The 23,670-nt window shown below is 45.8% G+C and overlaps 1 protein-coding gene across 1 annotated transcript in view; it reads left to right on the forward strand.

Annotated features, from left to right (window-relative positions):
- LOC126058086 (protein FAM205A-like) overlaps nucleotides 1–20,650 on the forward strand; it is a 29,577-nt gene extending 8,927 nt beyond the window's left edge. Inside the window, exons 4-8 of the mRNA XM_049853075.1 lie at nucleotides 13,936–15,595; nucleotides 16,025–16,231; nucleotides 17,504–18,409; nucleotides 19,163–19,372; nucleotides 19,859–20,650. Of these exons, the coding sequence (XP_049709032.1) occupies nucleotides 13,936–15,595; nucleotides 16,025–16,231; nucleotides 17,504–18,409; nucleotides 19,163–19,372; nucleotides 19,859–20,650 (3,775 nt within the window). The remainder of the gene's footprint in view (nucleotides 1–13,935; nucleotides 15,596–16,024; nucleotides 16,232–17,503; nucleotides 18,410–19,162; nucleotides 19,373–19,858) is intronic.
- The last annotated feature ends 3,020 nt before the right edge of the window (nucleotides 20,651–23,670 follow it).

A 23,670-nucleotide genomic window follows, 5' to 3' on the forward strand; every position in this document is an offset into this window, starting at 1 on the left:
AGTGTTTTGGATTCTGCTAAGGCTTGCTTTATGACCTAATATTTGGTCTATTCTTGAGAATGTTCCATGTGCACTAGAAAAGAAAGTATGCTCAGTTGCTCTTAGGTGGAGTGTTCTGTATATGTCTATGAGTTCCAGTTGGTTTATTGTGGCATTTAGATCTTCTGTATCTTTATTGAGCTTTTTTCTGGAAGTCCTGTCCTTCACTGAAAGTGGTGTGTTGAAGTCTCCTAATATTATTGTGGAGCTATCTCACTTTTCAGTGCTGATAGAGTTTGTTTTATGTATCCTCCAGCCCTGTCACTGGGTGCATGGGTATTTAATATGGTTATATCTTCTTGGTGTATTGTTCCTTTCATCATTATACAGTGTCCTTCCTTATCCTTTATGATGGATTTAACTTTAAAGTCTATTTTGTCAGAAATTAATATCGCCACTTCTGCTCTGTTTTGATTGTTGTTTGCTTGATATATTTTTTTCCATACTTTGAGTTTTAGTTTCTTTGTGTCTTTTAAGTCTAAGGCGTGTCTCTTTTAAGCAGCATATAGGCAGATCCTGTTTTTTTAATCCATTCTGCCCTTCTCTCTCTTTATTGGGGCATTTAGTCCATTTACATTCAGCATAATTATGGATAGCTATGAATTTAGTGCTATCATTTTGATGTCTTTTTTGTGTGTGTTGTTGACAGTTTCTTCTTCCCACTTAATTTTATGTGCTGTGTAGATTATCTTTATATATTGTCCTTTCCTTATATTTGTTGTTGTTGATTTTGTTTCTGCTGAGTCTCTATTTTTTTCTTGTGTTTTATTTCTTGATGTGAAGAATAGTTTGTCTCCTTTGTGGTTACTTTATTATTTACCCCAATTTTTCTAAATTTAAACCTAACTTTTATTTCTTTGTATCACCTTATCTTCCTCTCCATATGGAAGATCTTTGACTACGTTTCTTAGTCCCTCTTTATTCTTTTAATGTTGTCTTCTTTTATGTAATAACATCGCTGTTACCCTGTTCTGAGCATTTTTCATATCTTGATTTATTTTTGTGATTTCCATGTCTGGGATGACTTCTGATTGCCCTGCCCAGTGTTCTAGTCTTGGGTTGATACCTGATATTATTGATTTTCTAACCAAAGCACTCCCTTTAGTATTTCTCGTAGTTTTGGTTTGGTTTTTACGAATTCCCTAAACTTCTGGTTATCTAGAAATATCCTAATTTCACCTTCATATTTGAGAGACAGTTTTGCTGAATATAAGATTCTTGGCTGGCAATCTTTTTCCTTCAGTTTTTTAGATAAGTCATCCCATTGCCTTCTTGCCCACATGGTTTCTGCTGAGTAGTCCCAGCTTATTCTTAGGGACTGTCCTTTGTAGGTGACTTTTCGTTTATCCCTAGCTGTTCTTAAAATTCTGTCTTATCATTGGTTTTGGTAAGTTTGATTATACTATGTCTTGGTGACTTTCTTTCAAATCTACCTTACATGGAGCACCTTGGATAGATATCTTCTCATCTTTCGCGATATCAGGGAAGTTTTCTACCAAAAGTCTTCAACAATTCTCTCTGTATTTTCTGTTATCCCTCCCTGTTCTGGTACTGCAATCACTTGTAGGTTATTTCTCTTGATAGAGTCCCACAAGATTCTTAAGTTTTCTTCATTTTTTAAAAATTCTTTTATCTGATTTTTCTTCAAATACATTAGTGCCAATTGCTTTATCTTCAAGTTCAGAAATTCGGCCTTCCACTTGCTCTATTCTGCTCCTCTGACTTTCTATTGAGTTGCCTACTTCTGTAACTTTATTGTTAATTTTCTGAATTTCTGACTTTTTTTTTTATCTGCCTATGGATTTTTCCAGCTTATTAAATTTTTCATTATGTTTCTGAATAATCTTTTTAATTGCTTTAATTGCTTTATCTGTGTGTTCCTTGGCTTATTCTGGGTATTGCCTCAATTCCTTCCTCATGTCTTGAAGGGTTCTGTGTATTAGTCTTTTGTATTCTGCCTCTGGTAGTTTCAGGATGGCACTTTCATCTAGAAGATCCCTTGATTCTTTGTTTTGAGAGCTTGTTGAGGCGATCATGGTCTGTTGCTTTATGCAACTTGATATTGCCTGTTGTCTCTGAGCCATCTATAAGTTATTGTATTAGTTTATTTTATGTTTGCTTACTGTGTCATAGCTTCTTGGTTTGTTTTGTTTTGATATGCCCACATGGGTTGCTTGAGTAAGCTAGCTTGATTATTTTCACCTTTGGCGCTCTGACGTCCGGTTCCCAGATATCTAGAGCTGTTATCAGGTATATCAGTCTAGGAGTCCATTCACTTTTCTTGTATGAATTCAGCACAAGTGTCCAGGTACCCGATCATCAAGTGTGTGGTACAGGCTCTGTCCTATAGACTTAGAGGGGCGGGGGTGATTGGCGTAGCTACCAGTATCTGGTTGCAGCAGGGGGTCACACTCTGAAAAAGGCAGGGGGCTGAGAGTCATCCCCCATTTGTCTCTGAGCAAGGCGTGTCTCTGTTCCCTAGAGCGTACAGGTGGGTGGATTCTGCAGACAGATCGTGGGCACCCAGTATTTTTGGTTGTAAGGACTGGGAAGTACCAGTTCCTTGGACCCCTGTCACGGGTGGCTGGGTGACCTGAGTGGAGCCACCAGTCCTTAGGCCCCTGAGGTAGGTAGGCGAGGACCCTGTTTAATAGGCAAAGCCACGCTAAATCTCAAACAGCCACCTGTCCGCCGCACCGCTGAAATGGTTGGAGTCTGCCAACAAGGGCGTATTCTCCTGAAATATGCCCACACACGTCCATGCAGAGGGGAAAGGTACTCAAAGTCCATGGACCGTTTATGCCTGGACAGGATCCACTTCTGTCCTGAGCTTGACCTGTTCGTGGAGCAGGCAAATTATCTTTTCCCCCTATTGAAATTTATTCCTTCTCCAAGGCCGGGAGGATGGCTCTAGGCACTCAACAGGGCCTATCTCACGTCCAGGGAAATCAGCCCCTGAATCCGGTTTGGGAGCGGGTAGAGGGGAGGCACGGTAAAATATATGCAAGTACTTAGCTTTTGCCAAGAGCGCTGTTCCTCTCTGGTTCCGGAGGTGTGAGTAGGCTGTGTGGCTGGCTGTGTCTCCCTGAGGAAACTGCGGCCCAACACTAGTACCAGCACGCTGCTGCCTCTCCCAGGATTAGTGCCTGAGGGCACCTGAGATTCAGGTCCAGTAACTCCTCTCTTCTTCTGAACTGTCTCCTCCTCCTCTGCCTCTCGGTTCGTTTTCCAAGCTTGCCTTTGATATTCAGGGCTCCTAGCTTCTCATAAATATACTCGTTCCACCTGTTTTTTCTTGTCTTTGTTTTAAGAGGGCTCTCCAGAAGCATCTGTCTATTCTGCCATCTTGGCTCCACTTCTTATGTATGTCTTTTACGTCTCTGGATAGATTTATTCCAAAGTATTTTATCTTTTTGGGGCTATTCTAAATGCTTTGATGTGGTGATTTCCTCTTCAATGTTCTCGTTGATGGTGTGGAGGAAGCCAACTGACTTTTGTATATTTATCTTTTATCCTAATACTCTGTTGAAATCTGTTAGTTTCAGTAGTTTTCTTGAGGATTCTTTAGGGTTTTCTGTGTATAAGGTCATATCATCGGCAAATAGAGATACCTTTACTTCTTCCTTACCAATTCAGATGACCTTTGTTTCTTTTTCTAGCCTAATTGCTCTAGCTAGGACCTCCAGCACAATGTTGACTAGGACTGTTGATACTGGGCTTTCTTGCCTGGTTCCGTTCTCTCTCCATTTGGGACGATGCTGGCTGTTTGCTTCGTAGAAATGGCCTTTACTATGTCGAGGAATTTCCCTTCTATTCCTCTTTTGCTGAGAGTTTGTATCGTGCATCAGTGTTGGACTTTGTCAGATACCTACTCTGTATCCACTGATTAGATCATGTGGTTCTTGCCTTTTGTTGTCTTTATGTGATGGATTACATTGATTGTTTTTCTAATGCTAAGCCATCCCTGCATACCGGGTATGAATCCCACTTGGTCATGGTGAATTATTTTTTTTGATACATTTTTGAATTCTATTGGCTAGAATTTTGTTGAGGATCTTTGCATCTAAGTTCATCAGGGAGATTGGTCTGTAATTTCCTGTTTTTTTTTTTTTTTGTGGTGTCTTTTCAGGTTTTGGTATCAGGCTTATGCTGGCTTCCCAGATTGAGTTTGGGAGTAATCCATCCTTTTCTATGCTCTGAAATACCCTTAGTAGTAGTGGTGTTAAATCTTCTCTGAAATTTGGGGGGAATTCTCCACAGAAGCTGTCAGGGCCAGGGCTTTTTGTTGTTGTTGTTGGGAGTTTTTTAATTACCTTTACAATCTCTTCTTTTGTTATAGGCTTATTTTGTTGTTCTACCTCTGTTTTAGTTTAGATAGGTACAGCGTTTCTAGAAATTTGTCCATTTCTTCTAGGTTTTCAAATTTGTTAGAGTACAATTTTCCATAGTATTCTGCTAACCAAAACCAAACCAAACCCGTTGCCATCAAGTCATTTCTGACTCATAGTGACCCTATACGATAGAACCGACCCACAGGGTTTCCAAGGAGTTCTTTTAATTTCAGTTGTGCCTATTGTGATATTGCCTATCTCTTTTCTTATTTGCTTCCTCTCCTGTTTTTCTTTCGGCAGTTTGGCCAATGGTTTATCGGTTTTGTTGCTCTTTTCAAAAAGAATCAGCTTTTGTTCTTGCTAATGCTTTCAATTGTTTTTCTGTTCTCTATTTCACTTAATTCTGCTCTAAGTTTTATTATTTGCTTTCTTCTGGTGCCTGAGGGATCCTTTTGCTGTTCTCTTTCTATTTGTTAGCGTTGTAGGGATAACTCTTTGATTTTGGCCCACTCTTCTTTTTGGATGTGTGCATTTATTGCTATAAATTGACTTCTGAGCACTGCTTTTACTGTCTCCAAAAGGTTCTGGTAGGAAGTGTTTTCATTTCCGTTTGATTCTATGAATTCCTTTATTCTGTCCTTAATTTCTTCTATACAGCAGTAGTTTTTGAGCAAGGTGTTTTTCAGTTTCCATGTGTTTGATTTTTTTCCTTGCTTTTTCAATTATTGATTTCTACTTTTATGGCTTTATGGTCAGAAAAGATGCTTTGTAATATTTTGGTGTTTTGAATTCAGTTAAGGTTTGCTTTATGACATTAGATGTGGTCTATTCTTGAGAATGTTCCATGTATGCTGAAAAAGAAATTACACTTGGCTGGAGTTGGGTGAAGTGTTCTGTATATGTCTGTGAGGTCAAGTTGGTTGATTGTGGCATTTAGATCTTCCGTGTCTTTATTGAGCTTCTTTCTGGATGTTCTGTCCTGCACCGAAAGTGGTCTGTTAAAGCCTCCTACCATTATTGTGGAGCTGTGTGTCTCTCTTGTCAATGTGGTTAGAGTTTTTTTTTTTTTTTTTTTTAATGTATTTTAGAGCCCTGTCATTGGGTTCGTATCTATTTATGATGGTTATGTCCTCCTGGTATATTGACCCTTTAATCATTCTTTAGTGTCCTTCCTAATCCTTTGTGGTGGATTTTACTTTAAAGTCTATTTTGTCAGAAATTAATATTGCCATTCCTGCTCTTTTTTCATTATTGTTTGCTTGATATATTTTTTTCCATCCTTTGAGTTTTAGTTTCTTTGTCTCTTTAAGTCTAATGTGTGCCTCTTGTAGGCAGCATATAAATGGATTGTGTTTTTATATCCATTCTCCCACTCTGCCTCTTTATTGGTGCATTTAGTCCATTTACATTCAGTGTACTTATTGATTGGTATGAGTTTAGTGCTCTCATTTTGATGATTTTGTGTGTGTGTGTGTTGTTGACAGTTTCTTTGTTCCACTTAATGTTCTGTGCTGAGTAGTTTTTCTTTAGATATTGTCTTTTCTCCCTTTTTCATTGTTGCTTTTGTATTTGCTGAGTCTTTATATTTTTCTCGTTTTTTATTTTGATGTGTAGGATTGTTAGTTTCCTTTGTAGTTACCTTAAGATTTTCCCTTTTTTTTCTGAGTTTAAACCTAACTTTTATTTCTTATATCACCTTGACTTCTTCTGCATACGGAAGACCTATGACTGCATTTCTTAGTCTCTTTTTGTTGTTTTAATGTTGTCATTTTTACATAATGACATCTCTGTTTTCCTGTTTTGAGCATGTGAGATTTGATTTATTTTTGTGATTTCCCTCTCTGGGTTGTTATCTGGTGGCTCTGTCCTGCGTTCTAGTCTTGTGTTGTTATCTGATGTTACTGACTTTCTAACCAGAGGACTCACATTGTATTGCTTGTAATTTTGATTTGGTTTTTGCAAATTCCCTAAACTTCTGTTTATCTGGAAATGTCCTAATTTCACCTTCACATTTGAGAGACAGTTTTGCTGGATATGTCATTCTTGGCTGGCATTTTTTTCCTTCAAGGCTCTATATATCTCATCTATTGCCTTCTTGCCTGCATGGTTTCTGCTAAGTAGTCCAAGCTTCATCTTACTGACTTTTCTTTGTGGGTGACTCTTTGTTTATCCCTAGCTGCTCTTAAAATTCTCTTTATCTTTTGGTTTTGGCAAGGGTGATTATAATATGTCTTGGTGACTTTGTTTTGGGATCTACCTTGTGTGAGGTTCAATGAGCATCTTGGATAGGTATCTTCTCATCTTTCACGATATCAGGGAAGTTTTCTGCCAACAAATCTTCAACAATTCTCTCTCTAAATTCTATTATCCCTATCCACCCCCCACACCCATTCTCTTATTCCAATCACTCGTAGGTTATTTCTCTTGATAGACTTGATGACTTCCTTGAGTTGCCTAGTTCTGAAATTTTATTGTTAATCTTCTGAATTTCTATTTGCTGTCTCTCTATGGATTCCTGCTGCCTGTTAAATTTGTCATTATGCTCTTCCCTCATCTTCCGAAATTCCTCTAATGCTATGTTTGTGTGTTCCTAGGCTTGTTCTGCATTTTGCCTGATCTCCTTCCTGATCTCTTCAAGAGGTCTGTATATTAATCTTCTGTGTTCTACCTCTGGTATTTCCAAGAAGTTCTCTTTTTCTGGAATATTTCTTGATTCTTTGTGTTGGGAGCTTACTGAAGCCATCATGGTCTACCTCTTTAGATGACTGGATATTGACCGTTGTCTCCAAGCTATCAATAATTTGCTGTATTATTTATTTTATGTTTGCTTACTGTATCCTAGCTTCTTGTTTTGTTTTGATATGCCAAATAGGCTGCCCGAGTGAGCACCTTTGAAGCTCTAACATCCTGTCATCAGATGGTTAGAACCATTACTAGGTATATAAGCCCAGGAGTTCATCTACTTTTCTTGTATGGATTCAGCTCAGGTTTTGAGGTAGCTGGTATCACATGTGTGGTACAGGCTCTCACCTACAGTCTTAGATGAGCGAGGGTAATTGGTAAGGCACAGGTATCTGGCTGCAGTAGGGGGTCATGCACTGAGAAAGGCAGGGGACTGACAACCGCCCCTGACTGTCTGTGAGGAAACCATGTCCCTATTTCCTAGAGCACCTAGGTGGGTGGGTTTGGCAGCCAATTATGGACACCCAATGCTGTTGGCTGTAAGGACCGGGAGGCACCACTTATCCTTGGATGACCCCTATTGAGGGTGGCTAGGCGGCATGGGTTTAAGCCACCAGTCTTCAGGCCCCTGATGTGGGAAGGTGAGGACCCTGCTTCACAGGCAGAGTGGTGTCAAACGTCACAAATCTGCCTCTCCACCATATAGCCGAAACAGCTGACGTTAGACTTCAGGTGTATGCCCAGTTGTACTGTGCTAAAGAGGGCCTACACTGTTAAAATGACCCCAAACAGATCTATGCAGGGGTGAGAGACATTCAAAGTCTGTGGACCGCTTATGTCTGTGCCTAGGCAAAGAAGCTATTTTGGCCTTAAATTCCCAGTTTAGGGGAGATGACAGATTATTTTTTCCTGTTTGTTAATTTGTTCCTTCTCCGAGGCTGGGAGGATGCCTCCTGGCATGCAACAGGTCCTACTTCTGCCACAGGGAAAGTGGTTATCATGGAAGCCGTCTCAGGACCCTGTGCAGAGCGGGGAAGGGTCAGTTAAATGGGGAGCTTTTTCCAAAGGGGTGTTATTTAGATTGCGCAGTAGATTAGACTCAAGTATTTATCTTATGTGCAGAACACCGCTTTTCATTGATTCTGGAGGCGTGAGTGAACTCTCCGCCGCTTGCTCTTTCTCTGCTGAAGTGGAAAAAACTTCCCAAATGCCACTGCTTGTCTCATCGTGCTCTCGCCAGTGCATGTGGTCTGCGGGATGCCAGTTCCCGCCAGGTCAGGTCTCACAACTCCTCACTGATTCTGAATCGTCTCTTCCTCCCCGTGCCTCTCAGTCCAATTCTTTAACTTTGCCTTTGATGTTCAGGGCTCCTAGATGGTCCTATATAATGGATTCACCTGTTTTTTTGAGATCTTTGTTTTAAGAGGGACTAAGACTCTGACTACTCCACAATCATGGCCCTGCACCCCAGGACGAGCTTTCTTAATAATTTAAGTACGTTTAAAAGATAATCTTCTGTTTAAGAAAAGATAACCTTGGATTGTGGAATTCATAACATACGTAGAATTCAAAATAGGGCAACAATACCAAAAGGCTGCCACAAAGGTTCTTAGGTATGTGAAGTGGCATAATATCACTTGAAGGTACACAGTGATAACTGAAACGCACATCCAATGCATTCTATAAAGCCAAAATCACCTTGACAGTACAACCAGGCAAAGACATCATAAGAGAACTACGGAACGATATCCCTCATGTATATAGATGCAAAAATTCTTTTTTTAATTAATTTTGCTTTTGTCGTTGTTAATATACACACCAGAACATACACCAATTCAACAATTTCTACATGTACAATTCAGTGACACTGATTCTTCAGGTTGTGCAACTATTCTCACTCTCTTTTCCAAGTTGTTTCTCCTCCATTGACATAAATTCACTGTCCCCTAAGTCTCCCATGTAATCTTTTGAGTTGCTGTTGTCAATTTGACCCCAGTGCTCAAGGCAGACATTCTTTACTATAGCTTGGTTTTAAGAAGGTTTCAGGGGATATTTTTTGTTTCAGGCTTAAGGTCTAAAGATTATCTCAGGGCAAGAGTTTCAGGGGTTCATCCAGCCTTCATGGCTCCAAAACTTATGGGTTCTATGAAAATTTGAAATGCTGTTCTGCATTGCTGCCCCTTTGATCAAGATTCTTCTATAGAATCTTTGATCAAAATGTTCAGTGATGGTAGCCAGACACCATCCAGTTCTTCTGATCTCATGGCAAAGGAGGCAGTTGTCGGACCTTGTATGACTGCAAGCTTTTAAGACTACAGGCACTGTTCAGTGAACTTGGGCGCACAACAGAAGCACTAACCACATTATTAGGCCAATTAACTAAGATGTCCCATGAAACCATGACCCTAAACCTCCAAACCAAGGAGCCAAATCCCATGAGGTATTTGGTTGTACATAAGCAGCTTCAGCAGCTACCCTTTTTTTTTTTTTTTTTTTCCTTCTGGTTATTGTTGTAAATATATCTATCACTCAATTTTTGCCAATTTTGCTTTTAACAGGTGTACAACTTATTGACAACAAGTGCATTAATAGGTTGTGCAACCTGACGGTTGATGCAAATATTCTTGACAAATTTTAGCAAATAAAATTAGCGACTAAACACATGTCTTAGGCTGTGTTCTCTAGAGAAGCATCATACCAAAAAAACCCATATAAATATATACGGAGAGAGATTTATATCAAGGAAATGGCTCGCAAGGTTCTAGAGGCTGGAACGTCCCAAGCCAGAACAGAGGAGTCCCCTGATTCACATAGCCACAGGGACTGATGGATCCAAGACCAGCAGGACAGAGAGCAGGGCTCTTGCTCACAGGCTGCAAAGATCGACAAAGCCCAGGATCGCCAGACAAGACAGCAGGAAAGTGGCTAGCTCTAATCCAGGGAACCGGAGGTCAGACAAACAGGAGCCAGCTGCAGGATACAGAGCGAGCAAAAGCCCATGAGCTCTGCCAGAATGTCCACTTATATCCTATGCAGGCCACACGCCAAATGAAACTCCCTTTCAACTGACTGGCTACTCACAACAGATCCCATCACAGAGGTGATCACATTATATCAAATCTCAGCATGGAAGTGATCACAACATCATATGGCTGCCAAAGCACTGAGAATCATGGCCTTGCCAAGCTAACACACAACCTTAAGCATCACGACAAGGTTTATTGCAGAAATGCAGGTTGTTTTCACATTTGAAAATAAGCACTCAACATGCCTGCTGGTGGAGGACTGGAGACTGGAGGAAGAACAAACACCCTCTTCAGAGATTATCAGCCCAAGAATTGTTTGGCTGTCAGACCAGTCTCACTGAAAGGCCTTTTCAAGGAAACGCAGAATACCTGGGGTGTTAGAAGCATATCACAGTATCGACAGGAGCCAAGCAGGTAACGTAAATGTGTAAAATAAGGGCGGACAGTAGAAATGCTGGGCCCTGGGACTGAATCGGAAAGCACCTACCTCCCTAAAGATTTCCAGAATCTAGGCTTAAAACAAAACAGAACAAAAAACTTCTCCAGTCAAACAGCATGCATCCAGAGTAGATGAGTAGATCTAACCACGAGCAACTAGATTGTGGCCCTTAGTTGGAAGTGGCCACCAACCCATCTCTGTAGGTAGTCATCTCCCGGAGGAGGCAAAGGCTGTAACATCTGTAAGGGCAGCTCTGGAAAACCAGGCCTCGGACAGGCCTCCAGAGGTGAGGCTCATTCCTCTACCTCCACAGAAGGAGCGTTTACAATCTCTTCTCCTGCACGCAGCCTGGCGCCATCCCTTTCTTGTTCCCACAATGTCATTTAAAGATACTGCTGCTTTGGTCTTTTCCTGTACCTCAGCCTTGGTCCCCTTCCTGCACCTCTCATTACCAATCACCCATTACTTGTAATATCAAAGCTCTCCGTTTCCAAGCCTTAACCTGACTCTGCCTGCCCTAACCTCTTGTGTACTTTTCAGGTAAGTTTCTCGTACAGGTGAAGGAGTTGGTGGAGGGCCCTCTGTCCTGGCTACTCTTTCTTACAAGGTGCCCTGTGTGCTTAAACGTTCAGTTTCTGGGGAGTTTCAGACTGTTGTAACAGAGAGAGCTGAGTCATCAGGCTAGTGGAGAGTGTGGAGAGTGGAGAGAGAATGGGAGCGTAGACACTGCCTGTGGCCTGGCCATGGCATCTTTACTTGCAAGCTCTGAAACTCTCAGAGGTAACCAGATGCCCTCACATACAGACTGAATCACCACATAACCTTCCCTAAGACAGCTACAGGGCTTTGCTACCACACCTGCTTTATGACACCGGAGGGCTTTGTGATGCGGTCGATGACTGTGAGGTGGAGATGACAAGGCTTAGCACTGGGAATCATTAGGCACCAGTATCCTGGATGCCTAGATAGAGGGAGAGCTGGTCTCCTCATGCTAATGAGGCGAGACCATGTTGTGCCCTACTTTCGTTTGGTGGCACGCTGGATATCCCGTGTATAAATATGCCTCTATTATCTGCCTTATAGTTAACATTTGGCGAATGAAAAGGAAATACCATGGATTCAAACTGGAATCCAACAGGAGCGCCTGTGAGGTAGGGAAACTCTCTGAACACTACTGAACTCTTAAGTCTCAGACAAGAAGCTTTTAAACCCCCAGTTTCTCTCCTTATCCTCCCACCCCAGAGTTTTTTTTTTTTTTTCTTTTTTAATCAATCCTTCAGTTATTATTGTATAGTCATTTACTTCTTAGAGCCTAGAACAATTCCTTACCAGCCCTCTATGCAATGTACTCTAATTGGAAAGCCAAGGACATTACCTGACTTGGGTTGAGGCCTCAAAGATATAAAGTCTGCCTTACTGGACCTCCCAGTGTGGGTGATTTTTCTAGTTGGTGGTTCTTTCAGGCCTTTGTAAGTGGAAGCCTTTGGCTACTGGAACCATTCACCCTTTAATCTGCTCCACTCTTCCTCCTGTGGCATCCTCAGCCACCCACAGAAGTTCTCCTAGAAATGGGTTATAAGGCCTGGAGTCTGGAAGAGCCTAGAAGTGAGTCAAATAAGCAGAAGAGAGAAATGTTGGGGTAAAAAAGGGGGGCTAATGAAAGGAAATGTAGGAAAAGTATAAAATATAGAAAGATATATAAAAGGGACTAGAAAATGTTTATTGGTTTTGTCCCATTTGGGGCGTGAAAAGAAATTTGTGTCAAAGCTTCACATTCTAACCTTTTTTGTCTTTAAGCAACGCCAAAGGGTCAGCCAAAGGGCTAGAGATGCTCCATCAAGAGGTAAGGTCCCAATCTCTCCTCTGACTCCCCTTCACTGTGCGCGAGGTTCCCATGGATACTAACCCTAACCCTTGGTGCCAGGAGCGAGGTACTCTAACCACTAAAGGCTGAAGTTCCCCAAATTGACAATTTCTTACAGAAACTTCCTTGCATGGGAAATCAGAGCCTGGGAATGTCCAAATTTCTCTACCTTAACCTGCTGGGAATGAAGGAATGAGGAAATAGGACAAAAGTCCCTAACTGTGTTATTCACTAGTTTTTATGACACTGTGGAAGTCATTCCATGTCTCAGTCTTATTATCCATAAAATGGGCGTAACACTGATGATCCTGCCGCACTCACACTCTGACTGTGAACATCAAATGAGGTTAGGAATGAGATACACAGTGCAAATGTTTAAGTTATACACAGACATGCCTTGGAGCCTGACTCCTGAAGCCTTTAGTCTCCTTTACTGAGAGTCAGAGCCCCCACTACTGGCTTCCAATACAATGTCCCTACCCGCTCCTGTCCATCTAACACTGTTTCCTGGTTTTTCAGCTAGGAGACCTTCCGAGGAAGAAGCTGAGAAGCTCCAAGAGCGTCTCACTGTCACAAAAAGGTGATCTCTTGCTCTCTGTTCTTTGTTGTCTCCCAAGTCCCAGCCTGGCCTGTGATGATTTCTCAGTTTGGCCAGGGACAAGGAGGAGGAGAGGGACAATGCATGGGAGGGAACCATACACAAGAGAGGCTGGTTCACTGGTTGAGAGAGTTGCCAGGACAGAAGTGATCAGACATCACAGGAGAGAACATCTCCCAGTCTGCACTGTGCTAGAGTCACATTACTGCTGGACTTCAGGTCTAACTAGCACGTAACTTATAAAAGATTCTGCATGAAGGGGAACTCAGCAAGGAGACAAGTTATTCGGCCTAGAGCCTGGATTCTGCATAATTAAGTCACCACTGTCATATTCCTTTTGCTTCTACACCCTTTCAAAGGCAGACTCCTCTGAGTCTGGCTTGGCCTTGAAACATAGGGAGGTCACTCACTAGGACAGTCTTCAGATAGAAGCCTGTCATCCTCTTAATAAGATCTCCAGAGGACAGGACTAGTCCCCAAGAGATGCTGTATATAGCACCAGGGACAATCCACAGTCCCGAGAATACAGTGATACCACAAAGATGTCATAATCTACAAATACGCATAACAGACATTGCTTTCATAGCCCCCAATGAGGCTGACTCTAGGTTATACTTGGTGATGTGCCTGGTGATGGCCATTCTGCTAACTACCTGACGTCCTCACCTGCTTGGTTCCCGTCTAGTTCAGCTTCACAACAGAGTTCAGCAGAGAATTCGCCCTACCTCCCAGTCCTATCTGAGGGCCCTGCCCAAGCAGCAGTTTATCTGAGACCTTGCCTGACAAGACCAAGACCCTCAGCTCAGCCAGGCCTAACAAGCAAAGTGGTAGATTCCCAGGGGTAGGCCCAGGGCTTACAGGCCTAGGGGAAAAGAAGAGCCAATCCCCCAGAGCACGCTCTTCCAAGGAGGCAGATGACACCGCATCAGTAATGGTTGCCATGCTTCCGTTTCCAGTCAGGACTGGCTTCCTCAGGAAGGACGTGTGTTGCAGCTCCTGTACACAAACCTCTACTATCATCTCTCCGATGACACGGCTCTGGATATTGAACAATTGGTGACAGGTAAAAACACCCTGATCACCCCCATTTCGGCAGGGACGTCACCACACTCCTCTTGCCTAGAGAGTCTGTCCATCTCTGGAGTGTCTAAGCAGAGTCTGCGTCTGCGTTCCAAGAACTCCAGAGAGGTTTTCCTGGCATCCGTAAGCTCCACACTGTTAAAATTAGCGGATCAGAAATCCTTAACCCAGACGGCTGGCCCGTCCACCGGTGTGGTCAGCATCCAAGATCACTGGGATGAACACCTGCAGCTAGGGAAGGGATTTCAACTGCCAGATGTGCCCAGGGACCCAGGAACTACAACTTCCTCAAGACTTGAGGAGAGTAGAGTTCCTGTGAACCAACAACAGATGATGTATAGCAGCCACAGATTTTTCCATGGGAACCAAGGCCAGCAGCCCTTGAGGTCCCATGTCTCTCTGCTGTTTCTGACCACAGACCTCACGAACCTGACACATGGTATAGCCATGCATATGGTCACTATCTCCCCGGCCCACCTCCCATTACTCAGTCCTGAACTTCTCAGGCTTCTTGAGGTCCATGTAAAAAAATGGATGCTTTTCCAGAGGAGGGGACTCCTCGGACATGTGGAAGAGTCCCTGAGGCAGCTTATGCCACACACACCAGTAACTTTCACCAAGTATGATAATTTCAATGCTTGTGTTGAAACAACGGGGACCATTTCCCACAAGACCTGGGGTTCATGTATGCTCAGCCAGCCTACTCAGGCCTTCTGGCTTTTTAAATGGTCTATCAGGGAAGAAGAACAAAGCTGCCACTGCCAGGAAACCCCAAACCCTCTGGCTCTGGCCTTGCCCTCTGCAGCCCTTAAAGTTCTAACTGGCCTCTATCCACAACCTGAGAGACAGGCTGAAGACTCGGGTGATCGTCTGAAGCAGAAGCACAGCCAGCTATTCTGCGCCTTCTCTAGTCTAACCAGCGAGTCCCTGCTTGTCACTTACATTGAGTATCCAGGCACTTCCACAAACAGGTATATACCCCAATTTCCCACGAATGTTCCTTTTTTCTTCAGTGAGCGCTCCATCCTCCTGCTCTTCCCTAATAATCCAACCCAGTCAACTTCACCTTCTTCCACATCTACCCCAAATTCGGTCTCTCCAACGGACCATCAACGAAACCACATCAATATCCCGTTTCTGGCTCTGGCCAAGTTCAAAGCACTGGAGTGGAACCTGCTGCAGAGGCACCTCCTGGTTAGGCTGGAATTACCAACTGCATTCAACAAATCTCAGTGTGCCCAGAGTCTCATGCAACATAAGCCCTGTGACACAGCCCAGTCTCCTGAGACCCTGGGAACTTCCTGGTCCGGGAAGCCCATCTCACTCCTCACGGGGGAGCTACCCTTCCTCCCGGACCATGCCCAGATGCTGCTGGAGTTCCACCTCCAGAAGCAGTTAATGCAGCATCACTGGGGCCTATCTCAAAGGATTAAGGAGTCCACTGCCTTACTCCTATCCCCTGCTGACCAACAGCCTCTGCCCTCCAGCAGTAAAGCCTTGGACCATGTGAATGTCCCCTGGCCTGCAGCCCCAGAGGTCAGTGCGGTTGGTGACCTGATCTCACTCACGTTGGCCCCAGTGTCAGACTCCATGCCACACTTGCTCACCCAGACCAAAGCAATACTGCAGAACCACATCGACTCCAAATGTTGGCAGACCCTCCAGGGCACTGTCATTGCCCATATATTTATCTCCCAGGACTGGGGAATGCCTGGGAGCACGGAAGGACCTCAGTTCCCCTGCAAACCAGAAAACAAGCTCCTAGAGCTGCACACAGCAACCGATCCTGATATATCTCTGAAAGTTAGGTCCTCACAGACGCTGCCAGGTGCTGTCATTGAAAACACTAAGCTGTCCAGATCCCTGCCCAAGGGAGCCATGGAGAAACTGGGAGCTAATTTGCAGGACAAACATCTAGCCTTCCTGTCAGGGCTGCCTGCTCTCTATTATTTGGCTCCCTCCAAGGCCACGGGTCTGCCAAGCACTAGCCAATCTGCAATCGCAGAGATAATGCCTGAGCCTGTTGAAATCACACGAGATTCTCTGACTGAGATGGTCTCCTACGAAGAACGGTGCATAAGTCCCAGGACAGGCCATCAAGATGATGAGACTCGTGCAGACAGAGCACAAGAGTTCCTCACTAAAGTGCAGGAGGAACGAACAAAGGAGACGGTGCGTCTAGAAACTCAAACAGATGCTGCTATTCTAAAGGCACTCAAAACATCCATCTTGACCAAACTAAATTTCCATCTTAGAAAAAAGGTCCTAGAGATGCATCTGGGAATTCCCATAAAGGCAAGGGAGTCCAGGAACCGATGTGTAGCAGTCTCAGTGAACTTACCCACACAGGAGGCACCTGGGAGTCTAAACAGCCAAGGGAAAACATGGCTCCAGAAACTCCTCATCCCACCACACAGTCCATACGCCCCAGATCCAGAATTAATCAGACTTACACAGAAGCTGATTCTTGAGCTGAAAGCAGTACTGCGGAGGAAGAAACAAGCTAGTTCCAGAGCAGGGCCCCAAGGTTCTGCCCACCGGGTCTCCAAGATCTCACAACTTAGCAGGGACATGACAGATGCCCAGGAGCTTTGTGCTCAGGTAGAAGCCAGAGTGAACAGCCCCAGCCTGGAAGAGGCCCGGTGCCCTGAGTCCCAAGGCCCCGGCAAGACCAATGACTCACGCCAAGTACCCACACTGGCAGAGACAGATGCTGATGTTCCAAAGGCACTCAGACCATCCACCTTGACCAAACTAAATTTCCATCTCAGAAAAAAGATCCTAGAGGTACAGTTGGGAATTCCCATAAAGGTAAGGGAATCCTGGAACCAACCTGTAGCAGTCTTAGAGAAATTACCCACACAGGAGGTGCTTGGGAATCTAAACAACCGAGGGAAAACATGCCTCCAGGAACTCCCCATCCAAATACACAGTGCACAAGCCCCCGAACAACAATTAATCTGCCTTAGAAAGCAGCTCATTGTTGAGCTAAAGGCAGTACAGCAGAGGAAGAATCAAGCTAGTTCCACAGGAGGGCCCCATGGTTCTGCCCACCAGGTCTCCAAGATCTCACAACTCAGCGAGGTCACGGCAGATGCCCAGGAGCTTTGTGCTCAAGTAGAAGCCAGAGTGAACAGCCGCAGCCTGGAAGGGGCCTGGTGCCCTGAGTCCCAAGGCCCCGGCAAGACCAAGGACTCAGGCCAAGTACCCACACTGGCAGTCAAGAAAGAGTACCCATGGCAACCGAGACCCCAAGGGGACTCTAAGGAAAGGAATGCAGGGTTTGGTCTGCCCTCAACCATAGAAAACAGACACCCCGCCGAAGACCAGAAGCCAGCAGGGTTATCTGTGAACCGGACACCCCGATGGCCCTGGCAAAGGAGTCAGAGCTTTGATATCGCAGCCTCCTGTCAGCAGAGTCCTAAGTACTGTCCTCAGTTTAAGCTCCCAAAAGTACCTCCAGGGGCTGCTGGAGGCAAAGAATCTGAGAAGAATGACATGGAGGACAGTGAAACCAACCTCAATGTCATTACAGAAGCAGCCAGGAATCCTGGGACTGCCCAGCCTGTGGTGCCCCAGGCTTCACAGGGCCAGTCTTTGTTGGGCCCCCTAATTCAGGGTAATCTCTTGCAGAAAAAACTTTTGCAGAATGACACTCCACAGGAGCAAGTAAGAGTGGCCTGTACTCAGAAGAGCCCCAGCCTTACAGAATTTGGCTTAAAAAATAAGAAGAAGTGTATTTTTCACTGTATTAATCCGAAGAGAGTACATGAGGAATCCATGTTCTCTCCAGAGAAGAAAGGAGCCAAAACACGAAAAAACAATCTTAAGAAGAGCCTGGCCCCAGCCAAAGGCCCTGTGCCCCATGCCCAGATCCGCATGCAGAATGAGCTCTGTGAGACAGTCCAGTATCCAGAGACCGTGGGAACTTCCTGGTCCAGGAAGACAGTCCTCATGGCGGAACTACCATTCTTCCCGGACCATGCCCAGAGGCTGCTGGAGTTCTACCTCCAGAAGCAGTTAATTCAGGATCACTGGGGCGTGTCTCAGAAGATCAAGCAGTCCACTGTATTGCTCCTATACACTGCTGACCTTCAGCCTCTGCCCTTGAGCAGTAAAGCCTTGGACCATGTGAATGTCCCCTGGTGTGCAGCCCCAGAGTTCAGTGGCGTTAGTGATCTGATCTCACCCACATTGGCCCCAGTGTCAGAAACCATGCCACACTTGCTCACCCAGACCAAAGCAATACTGCAGAGCCCCATGGACTCCAAATGGTGGCCGATCCTGCAGGGCACCGTCATTGCCCATATATTTATCTCCCGGGACTGGGGAATTCCTGGGAGGACAGAAGTAGCTCAGTTCCCCTGCAATCTGGAAAACAAGCTCCTAGAGCTACAGGCACCAACTGATCCTGAGATATATCAGAAACTTATGTCCTCACAGACCCTGCCAGGTGCTGTCATTGAAAACACTAAGCTGTCCAGATCCCTGCCCAAGGGAGCCATGGAGAAACTGGGAGCTAATCTGCAGGACAAACATCTAGCCTTCCTGTCAGGGCTGCCTGCTCTCTATTATTTGGCTCCCTCCAAGGCCACGGGCCCGCCAATCACTAGCCAATCTGCAATCGCAGAGATAATGCCTGAGCCTGTTGAAATCACACGAGATTCTCTGACTGAGATGGTCTCCTACGAAGAACGGTGCATAAGTCCCAGGACAGGCCATCAAGATGATGAGACTCGTGCAGACAGAGCACAAGAGTTCCTCACTAAAGTGCAGGAGGAACGAACAAAGGAGACGGTGCGTCTAGAAACTCAAACAGATGCTGCTATTCTAAAGGCACTCAAAACATCCATCTTGACCAAACTAAATTTCCATCTTAGAAAAAAGGTCCTAGAGTTGCATCTGGGAATTCCCATAAAGGCAAGGGAGTCCAGGAACCGATGTGTAGCAGTCTCAGTGAACTTACCCACACAGGAGGCACCTGGGAGTCTAAACAGCCAAGGGAAAACATGGCTTCAGAAACTCCTCATCCCACCAAACAGTCCATATGCCCCAGATCCAGAATTAATCAGACTTACACAAAAGCTGATTCTTGAGCTAAAGGCAGTACTGCGGAGGAAGAAACAAGCTAGTTCCACAGGAGGGCCCCAAGGTTCTGCCCACCGGGTCTCCAAGATCTCACAACTTAGCAGGGACATGACAGATGCCCAGGAGCTTTGTGCTCAGGTAGAAGCCAGAGTGAACAGCCCCAGCCTGGAAGAGGCCCGGTGCCCTGAGTCCCAAGGCCCCGGCAAGACCAATGACTCAGGCCAAGTACCGACAGATGCTGATGTTCCAAAGGCACTCAGACCATCCACCTTGACCAAACTAAATTTCCATCTCAGAAAAAAGGTCCTAGAGATACAGTTGGGAATTCCCATAAAGGTAAGGAAATCCCAGAACCAGCCAGTAGCATTCTTAGAGAAATTACCCACACCGGAGGTGCTTGGGAGTCTAAACAAACAAGGGAAAACGTCCCTCCAAGAACTCTCCATCCCACTATACAATGCACAGGCCCCCGAACAACAATTAATCTGCCTTAGAAAACAGCTCGTTGTTGAGCTAAAGGCAATACAGCAGAGGAAGAAACAAGGTAGTTCCATAGCAGGGCCCCATGGTTCTGCCCACCAAGTCTCCAAGATCTCACAACTCAGTGAGGACACGGCAGATGCCCAGGAGCTTTGTGCTCCGGTAGAAGCCAGAGTGAACAGCCACAGCCTGGAAGAGGCCTGGTGCCCTGAGTCCCAAGGCCCCGGCAAGACCAAGGACTCAGGCCAAGTGCCCACCCTGGCAGTCAAGGAAGAGTACCCATGGAAACCGAAACCCCAAGGTGACTCTGAGGAAAAGAATGCAGGGCTCGGAGTGCCCTCACCCACAGAAAACAGACACTCCACCGATGACGAGAAGCCAGCAGGGTTATCTGTGAACAGGACACCCGGAGGTCCCTGGCAAAGGAGTCAGAGCTTTGATATCGCAGCCTCCTGTCAGCAGAGTCCTAAGTACTGTCCTCAGTTTAAGCTCCCAAAAGTACCTCCAGGGGCTGCTGGAGGCAAAGAATCTGAGAAGAATGAAGTGGAGGACAGTGAAACCAACCTCAATGTCATTACAGAAGCAGCCAGGAATCCTGGGACTGCCCAGCCCGTGGTGCCCCAGGCTTCACAGGGCCGGTCTTCGCTGGGCCCGCGAATTCCGGGTAAGCGTTTGCAGGACAAAACTTTGTGGAAGAAGACTCCGGAAGAGCGAGTGAGACTAGCCCACACTCAGAAGAGCCCTGGTGTTCCAGAATCTGGCTTAAGAAATAAGGTGATGTGCAGTTTTCGCTGTATTAATTCCAAGACATTAGATGAGAAATCCATGTTTTCCCCAGAGGAGAAAGTGACCAAAATGCGAAAAAACTGTCTTAAGAGGAGCCTGGCCCCAGCCGAGGGCCCTGTGAGTCAAGCTAAGACAGAGAAGATAACAGAGGATCCGAAGGCCCAATCTGTCCCCACTGAGAAAGAGCTGAGCCTGGCCTTCTCGGGAGGCCTGGAGGCCCCGGACAAGCAGCTCTAGCGCTACTCTTAGCATCTTCGCTCTGGCTCTATGCTGGGCCACCTCCACAGCTGCTTGGCACCATCCTTGACAGCCTTGTGCCACCCAACCAACGAACCCACCCTGCATCCCAACCCTCACTTCAGAGAAAAACACTCCTTTCTTCAAGGAGAAGACCCAGTTCCTTAAAATAGTCTGTAGGATATCAAATATATAGCCCAAATATATCTCTAAGCAAAGATACATGCCTGCTTGCTCCTTCTTGTCTCCTTGTGATATGTTAAAGGGTTAGTGGGGAGGTATATAGTCTTTTCTATTAGAGAATAACCTTAAACCCACAGTTCAGATGTGTTAGCATTCCACATAACTCCTCCCAGCGCTATCCTGGACTGTCGATATAGGGACTTGACTAGAGAAGGCAAGGCCCTTGTCTAAGGTACACTGAGGTAAAGATCAGGCTGGAATTCAGACATGGCTTCCCATGATGATCTTGAACCCCATGACAACAGTACTGACAAGAAGGAGTGGTCTGGAAATCAATGCATTGTTGGCCCACCCATAGGCAAAACTCATTAATTGATGACTGATATATACATATGCCTGCAATCTGGAAGAAGGTTTTTAGGGGAGTGCCACAGTGCTCCGTTCTTGAAGAGGTGCTTTTTTGAGCCAAAAAAGCAGTTTGTATGACAGAGGTCAAAACCAAAATACAGAATCTCCCCTCTCTGCACCCCAGTTGGTACTAACAAGATCTTTCAAACAGCCTGGGAGCTACTGTGGCCCTGTTGCCTGCTTCCCATCTCCACTGCCTCTCAGCTACATGGAAGGAATGCCTTCTAGAATGAAGATTAGAGTAGAAGGTGGAGAGGTTTGTCCCCCAGCCCTAAGGCTGGCAGGGGAGGAAGCCGGTAGGGAGAGAATGTAAATGGTAGTATGAATACCCGGGACAGCACGCCATGCTCCTGACCAGGGCATGATAATGGAGAAAAGCTGGGTTTTTCGGCATTAAAAAAAGCCCAGAGCCAGAAAGTCAACCCACGGCCTAAGTGCTCTTGGCAGAGGGAGGTAAGCAAACTCTGAGATTTGTGAGCCTGAGAAAGAACATGGGCCTAGTGATGCAGAAAGAGGGCAGATGTGGCATCCTAGCCTTCAGTGACCAGTGAGGTTTGGGACCAGGAAGAAAGAACTGGGAAACAAAAGGACAAAGAGGTTGCCCTGAGCATGTGGGATGGACTACTATTTTGGCCACCACCTAGTAGCCTTCAAAAGGTACCATTCCTGTGTCCTCCTCTAACCTACCACAGAGAAGCCAAGAGCTGGAGAAAGAGCAGGAAATGTGGCTTCTTTATGATGTGGTACAGGGGACTGTGGGATACCCCTGCCTCACTGGTTCCTAAGGAAATCCAGGATCACTCACCATCCATCAAACCAGGAGGAGGTGGTGGCCGGACTCACTTCCTCTATAGGATTCCACTGCTTCACACAATGTGTCCACTGAGAGGATGCAGAAAAACCAGGATGGGAAGAAGCATGGATGTATCCCTGTTCAGAATGGTGATTCTGTGCCTAAAGGGTGGGGACCCAGCCCCTATGTGGCCACCAGAGGAGGCAGGCACAAGCCCTAGGCCTGCTATGCCAACATTCTCTATGTGTTTTCCTAATGCATCCCCAAAGGAGATCAAAGGAGGTCCTGTGGCAGGCACATCCTCCCTGCCTGGTGGGAGTTGGGCAGAGAGCCGCAGAACAGAGAGAGGAACAGAGGAAGGCCAGAGTGAGGGGAAGTGACTCAAAAGGGTCAAAACAGCGCCAGGTGGGAAGCAAGGGTTAGTGTGCACACATCCTGACTTATGGTGCAGCAGGTCCTTCCCGTGGTCCCTCACAGGCTCCTACCTACCCCACCCCAGCATGGGCTCATGCTGCTGACCAAACTCCTGTGCCAAATGGCTGGGCCAGTGAGATGAGCTGGAACCAATATCTTCAGGATCATGAGTTCTCAGCAAAATCAAGAGCTGAGAAGAGACAGGGTGAGAGCCTGTGAACTCATGCAGGATGTTGTTGAGGGGATGAAGACTTGCTCACCATATCCCACAACCCTAGCACAACCCCTACCTCCTACCTTCCTCTTCCCCTCCAGAGCTCAAGAGAGTTAAAATCAGAGCAAAATAAATGCTTCAGGGCAGGGCACAAACTCCAAAAATGTAACATACCCCAGAAGTGGTGGTAGATGCTAGGAATACATCGCTGCTTGCTCAGGATCTTTGGAGTTCACCTCTGGGCCTTTGATGTAACATGTCATGGTGAACAGCCCTGACCTTCTACAGCCCTTCCTTTGGGCTCTCTGGGTGGGTACTTGAGAATTCTATAAATGTAACTTAGGGGACTGACTAGCAGCAGTAAGAGGAGGATGTCTTCTCCAAACATCACTCTGCCTGTTAATCACTGAGTCCTTGAGGACAGGGACCATGCCTGCCTCGTTTTGTACATGCTCACCCTGTCCCATCCAGGGAAGGCCAAAACACACTGAGCACAGGAGTGAGAGGGTAAGACCCCGCTGAGATGCTATTTCCTGCACCTTGAGACAGGTCGCTGGGCCTCTGCTGTTTTACTGGCCATGAAGGCCTAATGCTCTACTTGTGCTCATGGGCCCATGGCCTTAGCCAGGGCTGTCATGAAAGAAAGGACAAGAAGGTTCCTGTGTCCACCATAGGTTAGAAAGGAGGATGGACAATCTTGAGCTGGAGCGGAGACATGGAGAAAGGGCACCATGCAGGCAAGTAAGGTACTAGGAGACAGTACCAAGTCCCTAACACACCTGGCTGGGCTTGCAAAGAGATGTCCATTCCCATCTCCAGAGACAGGGACGTCAGGCCCCTGAACACGTGGTCTGCATGAGAGTACAGGGGAAGAAGGGGCCCTGAGAAGGAGACAGAGAAAGACACTCATTTCCAGAACGAGAGATGGGTTCTGCCAACGGCCTCCCTTCCCCGATTTGTCCCTCTTCTCCACTGTAACTTCTCTGGGTCCGTGGCCAGGCAAGGAGC

Source organism: Elephas maximus, chromosome 14 (genome assembly GCF_024166365.1).
Source record: "Elephas maximus indicus isolate mEleMax1 chromosome 14, mEleMax1 primary haplotype, whole genome shotgun sequence".
Lineage (NCBI taxonomy): Eukaryota > Metazoa > Chordata > Mammalia > Proboscidea > Elephantidae > Elephas > Elephas maximus.